The sequence below is a fragment of the Lupinus angustifolius genome, chromosome LG05, assembly GCF_001865875.1.
Source record: "Lupinus angustifolius cultivar Tanjil chromosome LG05, LupAngTanjil_v1.0, whole genome shotgun sequence".
NCBI classification, from domain to species: domain Eukaryota; kingdom Viridiplantae; phylum Streptophyta; class Magnoliopsida; order Fabales; family Fabaceae; genus Lupinus; species Lupinus angustifolius.
Genome location: NC_032013.1, coordinates 10,580,190 through 10,593,393, shown reverse-complemented (window position 1 = coordinate 10,593,393; position 13,204 = coordinate 10,580,190). Strand labels below are relative to the sequence as shown.

The window sequence follows — 13,204 nt, the reverse complement described above, 5'->3', positions numbered from 1 at the left end:
AATGTAGAGAGCTCGGTGGAGGTGATCAACCTCGTGTCTGACTCGGAAAAGGAGGAGGACCCGAGTGAGGGGTCCAGCATTCTGGGAATCTTTTGAGTCAGCTTGTGGATGAGTCGATGTCCCCTTTTTGTTTTTGGTGGGGGCTGTGTTTCTTTTTGATTTTGTATATGTTAGTTGCGATGTAGTTTCCGCCTTTATTGACCTAGTTTGTATGAATTAATTATGACTTAACCGATTATATGCATCATGTTATTCAGGAAATTGTGAATCAGGTTAAGTTATCATCCGATAATGATAAGTTGATTTTCCGCATTCGAGTTACTTAAAGTGATGTCCAGGAAAATGAAGGTTTTAAAAAGGAAACAATTTTATGTCACTAATTCAAAAAAAAAATTTACCCATTTTTCCGAAATGTTTTTTAGAAGTATTTTTCGGGGCGTTACAGTGAGTTGGAGGAACAAATCTATATGAAACAACCTGAAGGATTTGAAGTTCAAGGGAAGGAAGATCATGTTTGCTTGCTGAAGAAATCCTTATATGGCTTAAAACAATCTCCTAGACAGTGGTATCGGCGGTTTGACACCTTCATGCTCGAAAATGGCTATTGTAGAAGTGAGCATGATAGTTGTGTCTACTACAAGAAGCTGGAAAATTGAGTCATTTATCTATCTCCTTCTTTATGTTGATGACATGTTGATCGCATGTAAGAACATGTCAGAAATAAAAAACTTAAAAGCTCAATTGAGCTCAGAGTTTGAAATGAAGGACTTAGAAGCTGGAAGTAAAATTCTAGGAATGGAGATTCAGAGAGATAAAAAAGAAGGAACACTCTTTCTATCACAAAAGAAGTATATTGAGAAAGTGTTGGAACGTTTTGGCATGCAAAATGCTAAACCAGTCACTACTCCATTGGCGTCTCATTTCAAACTTTCAATGGCCTTGTGTCCACAAACTGAGAGCGAAAATGAGGAGATGTCAAGTGTACCTTATGCTAGTGCAGTTGGCAATCTTATGTATGCCATGATATGCACTAGACCAAATATTGCACAAGCAGTAAGTGTGGTAAGTAGGTATATGGCAAGTCCTAGTAAAGTTCATTGGAAGGCTGTAAAGTGGATTATGCGCTACCTAAAGGGTACCACGAATATTGACTTATTGTATGGAAAAGTCAAAGATGTTGGAAGTAAGGTCATCAGATATGTTGACTCAGTCTTTACACTGTGTGGTTGTACTATTAGTTGGAAAGTAACACTATAATCAATTGTTGCTTTGTCTACAACTGAAGCGGAGTACATCGCAGTAACAGAAGCTGTAAAGGAAGCCATTTGGGAGAAAGGTCTAATTGAAGAGTTGGGTATACAACTCGAAGAAACAATCATCTATTGTGATAGTCAAAGTGTTATACATCTGACAAAGAATCCAATGTATCATGAAAGGACTAAGCACGTTGATGTTCAGATACACTTTATTAGAGACATAGTGGAGAGAGGAGTTTAGAAAGGAATTGTTAAAGTGAAGAAAATACCCAGTGCAAATAATCATGCTGACATGATGACGAAGCCAGTTCCAACAACGAAGTTCAGACATTGTCTGGACTTGATTGATGTCCAGAATCTTTAGTGGGTATGAAGAAGAGCAACATGAAAACAGTTATGATAGTCTTTTAGCCAAGGTGGAGATTTATTAAATATTGGCTAAAATAAAAAGATGATGAAAAGACTTTCTTGGCTATGATGAAACCTTCTTGTGGCCAAGTAAAATGAGTGGCTATAGTGTAACCTCTTTTGTAGCCAATGAGAAGAAGAGGTTGTGGTGAAGCATCTTTGTTTTTGGCCATAGGATCCTCAAGGCTTTGGCTATAAATAGGAATGCTCCAAGCCATTGTAAGACACACCAATATTCTAGCCTTAGCACATATTCTCTCTTCTTCTCTTGTTTTAATATTGTGAGGAATATTTTAGTGTTTAAGATATACTTGAGTGAGAGTGATATTGGGTGTACTTGGGTTTTGGGAAGTGAGTGAAACACTTGAGTGAACTTGTAATTCTCTTTTATCATAGTGATATGTTGCTCTTCAACTGTGGACGTAGGCAAATTGCTGAACCACATTAAATTATCGGTGTCATTTTCTCTGTTATATTTTCTCCATGGGTCTTCCGCTACAACACATATAATAATTTTAATAGCTGAATGATATAATTTATCTATTCTTATAAGGAAATATTTTTTTTTTAGCGATAACTATAAGTCTGAAACCTTATTCAAATCTTAAATATTATTCAAAACCTTTTATGGATATTAATAAGAGATATCATAACTCAAAGAGTATTAGGACACCACACCTGTAACTTATAACTTCAAAAGAGTCTACCAGGAAACAAATGTGTGTATGAATGGTGCAAATGTTTTATACATTGTTAATGTATAATCATCTATTTATATTTAGTTATTATTGATTCATAAAAATAATACAAATAAATAGTAGATGATATATTAATTATATATAACTCTTTACACTACCAATACATAAATATTATACTCATTATATGAAACTTTGCACTCAATAACATTCGAAATATACATCCATGTGTGAACATCTATCTTGAGTAATAATGCACATGTATAATTAATTGCATCATTTATCATTTATATTTAATTATTAATGACTTTTCAAAAATAAATAAATAAATAAATGGTAGATAACATATTGACTGTGTATAAATTTGTATACTGACAATGCAGTAATATTACACTCTTTTCAAGCGAGGAAAAATGTACATCCATTGATGGTGTATGAGTGTTATACACTCACTGTATCACTCACCATTTATATTTATTATTATCAATTCTTCAAGAAAGTAATACAAACAAACAGTGAGTGATATAGTGTCTATGTATAAATTCTTTAGACCGATAATATATAGATATTACACTCTTTCCAAAAGAGAAAAAAATATATGCACTGACATCATATGAGTTTTATACGCATCGTCCACGTACCATTTATGTTTTATCATTATTGACTCTTCAAAAAAGTAATATAAATGAATGATAAATCTTTATACTGACAGTGCATATATATTATATTTTTTCCAAAATTCTCATACAAAACTATTGATGCATGAAAACACCATCAACCATAACATTCTTCTAGTTTTTTGATTCATAAAGGATGTATATGGATTTAATTAGCTTTTGTATACATAAATGAATCTAATCTAGAATTGATAGTTTTAGTTCCTTGCTTAATAAGAAAACAAAATATGTTATTCTCTGCTTTAACTAACTCTACATTTAGAGGCGAATCATTAGTGGGGCAGTTGCCTCCCTGATTTTTTTTTAATTTATTAATTTTTTTTTTTACATTTTCACATATGAGAATATATTTGTTATCCCACAAAGTGTATTATTTTATGTATCACTTGTTGTGTTTGGCCAAAAAAATAATTAATTATTAAAAATTTAAATTATAAAAATGTCACATGGAATAACACACTTTTTGGAATAACAAATGTATCACTTTACTTACACTAAAATGACGTCTTTATGAAGATATTAGAGGTAACATATTTCTTTAATTTGTGCTTAGTAAATAATGTAGTACAACTTATGTAATCTTTCTAAAAATTATATATAATGGGTCAATTTCTCTTACACATGTAGATGTTACTGTTGCTTATAATAATGATTTCATTTAAGTTAGTAATGATTTTATGCTTGATGAAAGAAATTATGTATGTTGTGATAATATATACTCTAAGGATGCTAATAAGTCATTTAATGTTGATAATATATAAAATTTTTGTCCAAAAATTATATCCTATAGATTTCAATGAGTAACAAAAGATTAGTTTGATATGTCAATTAGTTCTTAATGTCGTTAGCCATTCAAGTTTGAAAAATTCTCAACTATATATCGTCACTCGTTAGTCATATATTGCTTTATTAAGTTATCTATCTTATCTTAATTATTGTGGTTCAGCCACTACATAGATATTATTTTTAGTAATGAAGACAACCAAACAAAATTATGTAGTAAGATAAAAGATGAGTTTATTATGGACAACATAGTGATTTATATTGAAAAAGAAATAACTGGAATTTTATCCCTAGTACAATCATGTATGTTTCTTTATATTTTTCGTTATTTAATTAATTTTAATTATAAATTGTTATTAAATATTGTTGTCTCTCTAAAATTTAGATCAAGATCCGTCACTGTTTGCATTTCTTTCAAAAATTACTCTCACTAGTCTAGTTTTTGCTAATTGATATAATAACTCAAATACTTGTATTTCTTTATTTTCTTAGAAGATCCTGTAGAAATCTTATATTATGGGAGATATTAAATATGACAAGAATATTATAATCATATAAATATATCAATCATGTCAAATCATCAAGAATAAATAGAAAAACGGAAGCATACCTGAAGGGTCCATGAAATCTTCTTGAAAGAAATGAACTTCTTGATAGATTAGTGATCTTCCAATGTAGAGTTGTAGACTACATTTAGTTTTTAGTTCATCTTTTCAATGGGATGAAGAGAATAAAGTTAATTTGTAAGACCCATATTTATAAGACATGCATTCCCTTTCATGAAAGGTGTGCCCTTTTGAATTTTCTTATTTCTTATTTTTGCCCATCATAAAAATAGAAATTAAAATATATGATATTTACACAATAATTTTTATAATAATTATGTTTATAGTCATAACCTTACTTGAAATAGATCACTTTAATTTGGCTAATAAAAAACAATGATACAAACACTTTTAAATATTACATTTGTGACCCAAAATTTCTATCCTAGTTTTAAGCCTTCAATTGTATTGGCTTAGCATCCTGAGTGTTGTATTAATGCATTTTTGTTAACAAAAAAACTTTTCCTATAGAAAATGTTTTAAATAAATTTAGAGCCCTTGAAATATAACCCTGATTGCATGCCTCTTAACGTAAATGTAAGGAGAGAATCTAGTTTCTAACCCTGGCTGTGTCGACATAAATATTTCTTCAATGTCCTCAATGACCATATATAAATGTGTTAAAATTGTGTTTTTGTTTCTCACATATAAATATTTTTGCACTTGAGGTAATCTTGTCCGAGCCGGGAACATCCACGGGTATGTACGGCTAATTCTCCCAGCAGGCATTTTTTTCATCCACAAGACTCAAACGCGAGACCTTGCTTAAGGGGAATCAAACATATACCACTTGAACCAACGCCCGTTGATATGTCATAAAATTGTTTGGTTTTTGGTTCAATTCCTTGAACCAAAAAATGGAAGAATGCATAAACTCTTGTTGGAAAGTTTGTCTTTGTTCACTTAAAAATGATGATACCACTTTACTTTCTAGCGCTTTTCTATTACCCTTGTGCTTTATTAAGAATACTTTCATATTTGAAAGCACCCATTTTTACAATAATGATGTTGTGCCACCACCACTAAAATGTATTTTTTAGGCTGTTTGTCACTAATGTTGTTTTAACCACTTTAAGACTCAGTGTTTTTTTACAAATACATTTAAGGTTTTGAATAGATATGTGGTGTCGGGTTCACTTAATGTTATTATACTTTGGCCGCTTGATATACAATCTCCTTTTCTATTGAATTCCCTCTAATAACAAGTGTTATCAAATCACATGATTCAGTTAGGTTGGGTATTGAAAATGTTTGTTGTTTGTAGAATCTGACATCAAATCTTTTGTATCGAAAGTCTTCATAATGATCTAAGGTTAGATCATATGTTCCATTGGATAAGAGTAAAATGGTAGTCCCCTACCTAGTGAAGGATCGGTTCATCGCTAAATGGATTGGTTTAGACTCTTGGAATATTGTCAAAATATTCAAAAGACTTTCACACAAGAGGAAGTCGACTCTCGTGTGGATGACTCATACATACGAGGATTGTTAGAAATAAGTGAGCAAGATATGTCTCATATTGAAAAAGAACGAGTAAAGTGAATAATACTATATATATGTGTTTATTTATATATATATATATATATATATAAATAAATAAGTATTTGAACTATTAAAATTGATCCTAAAGGGTTTAGGTTAAGATGTAGTCTTCAATTCACTTAATATAGTTCTTCTACTGATATCAAGTCTTCTTCTTTATTGGGCAAAAAACTATATATTTTATAATTTCCATTAATTTAAATATGCAATAAATTATATTTTCATGGCCAATAGAAAGAAGAGCACAATGAATAACACACATCATTGGACAACATATCTTTTAGCCATCAAATTTATGCTTCTTTTGTTGTTGATAAAACATTGCTTTTAAATGGTTGTGGGGGACAAAATCAATTGTCAAAATGTCAAATAGATAAATAATCATTAAGCATGAGAATAGAATAATAGATTTCATTGTACCACCCACTTTTCAAAGATTTAAACTTAAAAGGTAAAATCAACATAGTAATAGAAAATGATGAATCAAATTTTGTGATATATAACAGCCGTAGTTTTCACCCGCATGAATAAATATATATATATATAGATTCATTTACACCCAAGTTAAGTTACATTCAATCTTATCAATTGATTTTCTTAAATCTAACAGACTAAATAGGTATGAAATAATTGATGAGAGAAAAAAATATCTTTTAATTAAAAAAGAAATTATTATAGTAATTTATGCCGTTCTTGATGAATTCTGTGATCTAATGCCATGAGATAAAATTGCTCAATATAATAGAGTCATTCTAACTACTATAAAACCTGAATTTCTACGATCACTAAAAGGTGGACTAACTAGAAAGAAAGATAGAACCATATGCATTCTTAAAAGAAAAAGCGTAATCTCTGATGACTTTTAAATTTTACTCATTTGGTTCGTTGGATTTAAGAAAATCAATTAATATTATTAAATATAACTTAACTTAAGTGTAAATAGATCTTTGCCTATATATATTAAGAAATATTGGATGCAATTTACACATTGTATATATTAAGAAAATGAGAGATAATAGATTTTTTTTTTATAAAATGAAACTACAAATCCTCTCATACAAGAAGAGTGATATACTGATATGTGTTACAATGTATCTCTTCAAAATAATTTTATAAGAGAATATATTATTATTTATTGAAGATGTCCATTTATTAGTTTTCAAAATATCCCTATAAGTTAACGGATAAAGAACGATTATGGTCTCAAGACACAAAATCAAAAGTTTTCATCTCTTCCCATCAAAGAGAAAACGAATGTCCTAAAAGAAATTCATGATTTGGTTGAGGAATATCATCATACAAAACTCTCTGTAAAGACATACAAAATGAATAGATTTAAGAAATATGATTTCATATATGATTTTATATCATTGTTTTATATCATATGTGAAAATCATGAGATTTAAGATCATAAGATTGATATTCTACTGATCATAAAGTAAATTCTAACATATAACTGATGTGAAAGAAAGAAATCTTCAATTAATTGAAGCTTTGGCATTTCATGCATATATATATATATATATGCATGGATAAAATTAGGTAGTAGAGAATCTCAAATAATTAACTTAAAATGTGCACTTTATCTCAATGTATGATCACCAGCTACAATATTTGACACTACTTTATCTTATTCTGATATAAGCAAATAATATTATATATATGACTTAAGCATGATTGTAAAGGTAAAAAGGGACATAAGGGTCCACAATATTGGAAACTTACAAGGTGGTAATTATAAGCATGGATGACACTCCCATGCACATGATTAAAGTTGCTACCTCAACAACTGTATTACATTTCCGAAGTGACTAATAAAGTTTTCAATTTATTGCTTTAGGTTTATATTATTATTTAAGAGAAGAGAATAAATGTAAGAGACAATGTGTTTGTTTGCATCATGGGACTATTTTTGTAACAAAAAACTTCTGTCCTAACAATAGACTTTGAAATTTCAGTTTTATTAAGAAAAAATGGCCATGGTCTGCAAAAGAGTAAACATTGTGATGCAATCTTTGATATTTGCTAAAGTGGATAGATCCATTATTTTCTCCTATTTCAAGAAAATTTGTTATTTTTTGAATATGACTAATTTATGGAATTCATAATTGTTGGGTATTCCAAAAATTGAATAAAGAAGTACTACATTATATAAAATGTGGATGAGTTAAAAAACATATAATTAAGTGTATAACTCTCAAGTCTTCTCTTTCCATTCGTTCCCCTTCAAAATCTAACTCTCAAACTAACCCTTAAATTTTGGATGAAGATGTGGTGTCAAATTCATTTATATTATTCTTTCACTTAGCCCATAAAAAAATTAATTTAACCCATAGATAAAGATCTATCAACCACATTAAACATTTGTCTAAATCTAGGTGACCTCAAAAGCAGGCTTATAAAAACTATTTTGTGTCGGTCGGTACAACCGGTAAACTAGTGAACATGTCTCAATATTGGTACAGTACAACAATTATATTAGTCATGCAATCATACCAGTCAAAAACTGACCAAAACTGGTTATATCGACCAATTTTCAATTGAACTGTACTGGTTATATTAGCTAGTTTCATTTAAAAATATTTTTTAATGAAAATGACATTTTTACCAAAATGTTGATATGAGGATCAAAACACAACTAGAATATTTTTATACTTCTAAAATATGGTCTACCACAAAGTGATACATTTTTTGTTTTAACAAATTGTATAAATAAAAGTTGTTATTGTCTCCTTTATTTATTTTTCAACATTAATATTACTAGAAAATATATGTATATAATATAACGAATGTATTTTTAGAGGTCGAATGAGATATCTTATCTCCTTATACCAGGAAATACTTTATCCCGTAGTAAAAACCATTTGTGATAGGGAAAAATTAAGTGACTAATTTTTTTCTAGGTACCAAAAGTGTCCCAACATTTGTTCTTTAAAAACCAATATGGATCTTTATTTTTTCCTAAAGCACAATATTTACAACAACCTGTTAACTTATTTGTTATATATTTTAAAATATTTACATTCCAAACATCTTAAATATCATAGGTACCTATAAATTGTTTACTATGATGATACCTCTAAATTGGCACATTCCTTGGATTATTGACTTTGTATTTAGACAATTAAACAGTGTCACCATTTTTTTTCAAAGTATTGTTTGCTATGTTTCCTTATCTCCCTTCTCTTCATGGCCCATGGTGCTTAGTTACTGCCAAAAATGGAGACTTTATCACAACCATGTGTGAAATTGCATAAAGTTTCTTAGATAAAGTCTCCACTTTCTGTATTCTTCTACTTTTACTTTTTTAATAATGTCAAATATGGTACATAACAACAGTTTTAATAGTACATTACAAGTTTGCTCATTTCTGCAATTTTTATTCTAGTTCTCATTATATTGGTCACGTTTTTTTCCTATAAATGTAATATCATTATAATTTAAATGTGTAATATTATACATTGTCCGAAATTTATATACAGTTAATATGTTACTCATAATTTATTTGTATTAATTTTATGGAATATGTTAATGATGATTAAATATGAATGATGAACTATATAATAATAGTGTATAAAACTTTTACGTTGTTTATGCATATATTTTTTTGCTTAATATAATATTTGTGCATTATTAGTATAAAGATTTGTATATAATAAATATATGGTCATCATTATATTTTTTTGAAAAGTAACTTGTGATTAAAAATAAATACTAAATAATAAACTGTCAATTCATGAAATATTTAAAGATGCAGTGTATATATATTTTTTATGTTTTTTTTATGTGATACACCTAATAGGAATAGGAAAAGACTTATTTTATGTCACACTTTTACAAACTTTTTCTATATCTATTTATAGCCATCGGTCAAAAGACTATTGATTGCATTGGAAAACGACAATGAATAATTGATCAACAAAATGGTTTTTTTTGTTTCTAATAGTATCTGACATCGGAGGTAATCCTGTCTGAGCTGGGAACATCCACAGATACGTGAGACTAATTCTCTCAGTGAACATTTTTTTCATCCACAAGATTCAAACTCAAGACTTTACTTAAAGGAAATCAAGCATATATCACTTGAACCAACACCCGTTCATACCAACAAAAAGGTTTTGAGACAACAAAAACAAGTATGAGATGACAAATTTGGTTGTTATTTTGTAATAAATTTGACTGATAACATGATTAGGCCCATAACCCATTTCTTCTCCCCTATTATTGTGTTTCTTGACATATAATCCAAAAAAAAATTTAGAGGATACTGATAATAAACATTGTTTAAAGAAATAAAAGTTGAGGTTATCATTTCTAACAGAGAGAGAGGACCCACAGCCATCCTGCATTTTCATGAACATTTTTTGGCAAATTTATGTCAATGTAGTGGTTTAACTAATGATTTACTAATTAAATTATATACAAATACAAGTTAAGTTATATATAATAATAAATTATAAATATTATTATTTATAATATATAATTCAACTATTAAAATTGTTCAATGAAGATTGATACAATACAGTTTTACTAGTTTTGATCACTACTTTCCAATATTAATCAATTTTAACCCGTTTAATTATATGTCTAGTATAATTATTATATTGTATTGATATGAGGATTGATTTTCCACTTGAGCCGATAAATATGGTGCAAAATTTAATAAATGTGATTTCATTAACACCATACATAAACAAAAATAGAAGCTAGAAAATTGTAACTTTTTATGCTAATTCTACATTAGAGACCATCATATTCATGATTTAGATTTTTGCATGATTGCATACATTTTGGTTCCTCATGGTTGCCCACTAATTGGTGAAGGGGTTGAAACTCATAATTACTCTCATATAGTACTAAATCTTATACTATAGTTTTATTACATGGTGAATTAGTACCACTACCCTCAGATTCAGATCCTCTCCTATTATTGAACAACATAAATGATTCCTTTATAGAGAAGAAAAAACACATTTTTTGAAATACATTGAACTCTTCCATCAACCATGGTGAGTCCAAACATCATAAAATATGTGTCTTTTTCTTACCAAGGAAACCATATCTTGTTATTCAAAAAACATAAGAATATCCAATAACTAATACCACCCTCCCAAAATTATTACATGGTTAGAGACTTTTACGTCTCCGAAATCCTGATCAATAACAATATGACATCTTGTAAGATTAGTCACTAACAAAATCGATGTTATTAGGTATCATATTGTTATCGGCCAAGATCGATAAGATATTTTTAGACCATGCAATAAATTCTAACAGGACTAATGGAGACATTTTTAGAGCCTAAGCTGAGCCACAAAGCTCAATTGACCCATAATCAAGCAACTCTTGTATCATTTGCTCTATGTGATCATCTTCAAGAACCTGCTGAAATTGTTGCTGTGAAACTTCAACTTGACCTTCTACACCAACCCAATTAATATTATTCCCTTCTACCCATCTAAAACCACTCTCACCACTTGTTCCAACAATAGCATTATTACTATTATTATTGCTAGGGTTAAACAATGAATTGAACCTTAGTGATGATGATGCTTTTTGAGGCTCCTTTTGTGGCTGTTTTTGCTTAGCCATTTGAAGGGAAAGAGAAGCCATGTGACACTTGTGTAACTTGGCTGTTAAAGTTGCAGATAATAAGTTCGATGATGATGATGATGAAGATGATTGTGATGATCCATTTGGGTTTTGTTGAAAATTGGTTCTTGCTTTCGGACCACACATTAGCTTTGCTGCTTCATCATATGCTCTAGCTGCATCTTCTGCTGTTTCAAAGGTTCCTAACCATATTCTAGTCTTCCTGTAGTGAAAAAAATTGTTTAATCTAGAGTTTCTAGAGATAACTTTTGAATGGAAAGACCAACCCATCATATTATAAAGTTTATTAAATATACAAAGTTGTTATTAGGTATAAGATAACAAAAACATAACCAAAGATAGAATGAAATAAATTAAAACTAAGTTCTTGGGTAATATTTTAATTTGGCATAATGATTTAGTAATGTATCGAAAATTCAAATCCCGAAAACAGTCTCTTCGCTCACAAAGGTAAAACTATGTATATCTATTATTCTCAGACTTTACTAAGTGAGAGTCTCATGCACTGAGATGTTTATGAAAGAGCTTTCAAAAGTGAAATGCAAAACATTAAGGCATGAGAAATGTGTTGCCAAAACTTTAATCTATATATAAATATAGTAAAGAATACTAACAAGATGTTAGTCTAGTGGTGTAAGGCTCCACTAATTCCCAGAATGACTAAAAGATCAAGTGTTCAAATATTCATATGAGCAACACTTGTTAGGAGTGACAACCATGCATTTTGAAGATGATTAATTTTTTATCCATAGGTAAGGGATACACGTTGTTAGTACAACTTTAGTAGTACAAAAAAATAGTAAAGAGAAAAAAAAGTTCATGTGCTATATATCTATATGTATAAAAGGGTATGAAGGGAAAGTGAATTATTACAATACAGGGTGGCGAATTTCAGAGACCCAAGAACCCCAATGTCTTTGGCGAACACCTCTATACCGTTGTTGGGGTCTAGCCATGATGATGAGATAAAGACAAAATTGTTCAAAGTTTGAAACTAAAAACTTGTTAGTGAAGTGTGTCTTTGAGAGTGAAGAAGAAAAAGTGTTGAACAATGAAGTGAAGTAGTGGTTAGTGAAAGAGAATTGGAGGTAAGCTTAGATTTATATAAGGGTCCTTTTTTGTGGCCTTCTTTATCAATTTATTAATAAATGAATCCACACAACATGTTTCACTTTTTTTATTTTATGTAGCTTACCATTTTCCACTTTTTAGGTGAAAAATTTTCCTCATAAATTGAGCTTTCTCTTACACTTGTAATCTCTTCAATTGAGCTTTCTCTAACTCTTGTACTCTCCAAGTGGCCAAAATCAATTTCTAAATAGGAAAATCATCCTCTCTCTCCTTTTCCTAACATCATTTTTCACATATTAATTACATAAAAGCTAGTATATAGTAATTCATTCCTTCTAAAAAAATTTGCTTTTTTTTTGTTTTTTAATCTTATTCATTCTAAAACTTTTTTTACCAATTTTTCTCTTAATAACTCTTATCCTAATTTTTTTCTTAACTTATTGGAACTGAAAATTTATGGTGAGAAATTAATTGTCAGAACTATATGAAAATTCTATAGCAATATTTTAGTTAAATTGTATTTATTTTACATTATTTATTAACTTTTTAAATTG

The 13,204-nt window shown here is 29.3% G+C and overlaps 1 protein-coding gene across 1 annotated transcript; it reads right to left on the bottom strand.

Moving 5' to 3' along the window:
• Positions 10,981–12,646, bottom strand: LOC109347166 (ethylene-responsive transcription factor ERF003-like). The gene is made up of 2 exons (XM_019586888.1): positions 12,453–12,646; positions 10,981–11,781 (listed from the first exon to the last, which is right to left on the bottom strand). The coding sequence occupies exons 1-2, from the start codon at positions 12,533–12,535 to the stop codon at positions 11,268–11,270; spliced, it is 597 nt and encodes a 198-aa protein (XP_019442433.1). The 5' UTR covers positions 12,536–12,646; the 3' UTR covers positions 10,981–11,267.

Bases quoted from the DNA above. Each gene is read 5' to 3' on its own strand.
- LOC109347166 (XM_019586888.1), bottom strand. From the start codon at position 12,535: ATGGCTAGACCCCAACAACGGTATAGAGGTGTTCGCCAAAGACATTGG. The intron at 11,782-12,452 runs GTAATAATTCAC...TTTTCACTACAG, and splicing joins GAAATTCGCCACCCTGTATT to GAAGACTAGAATATGGTTAG.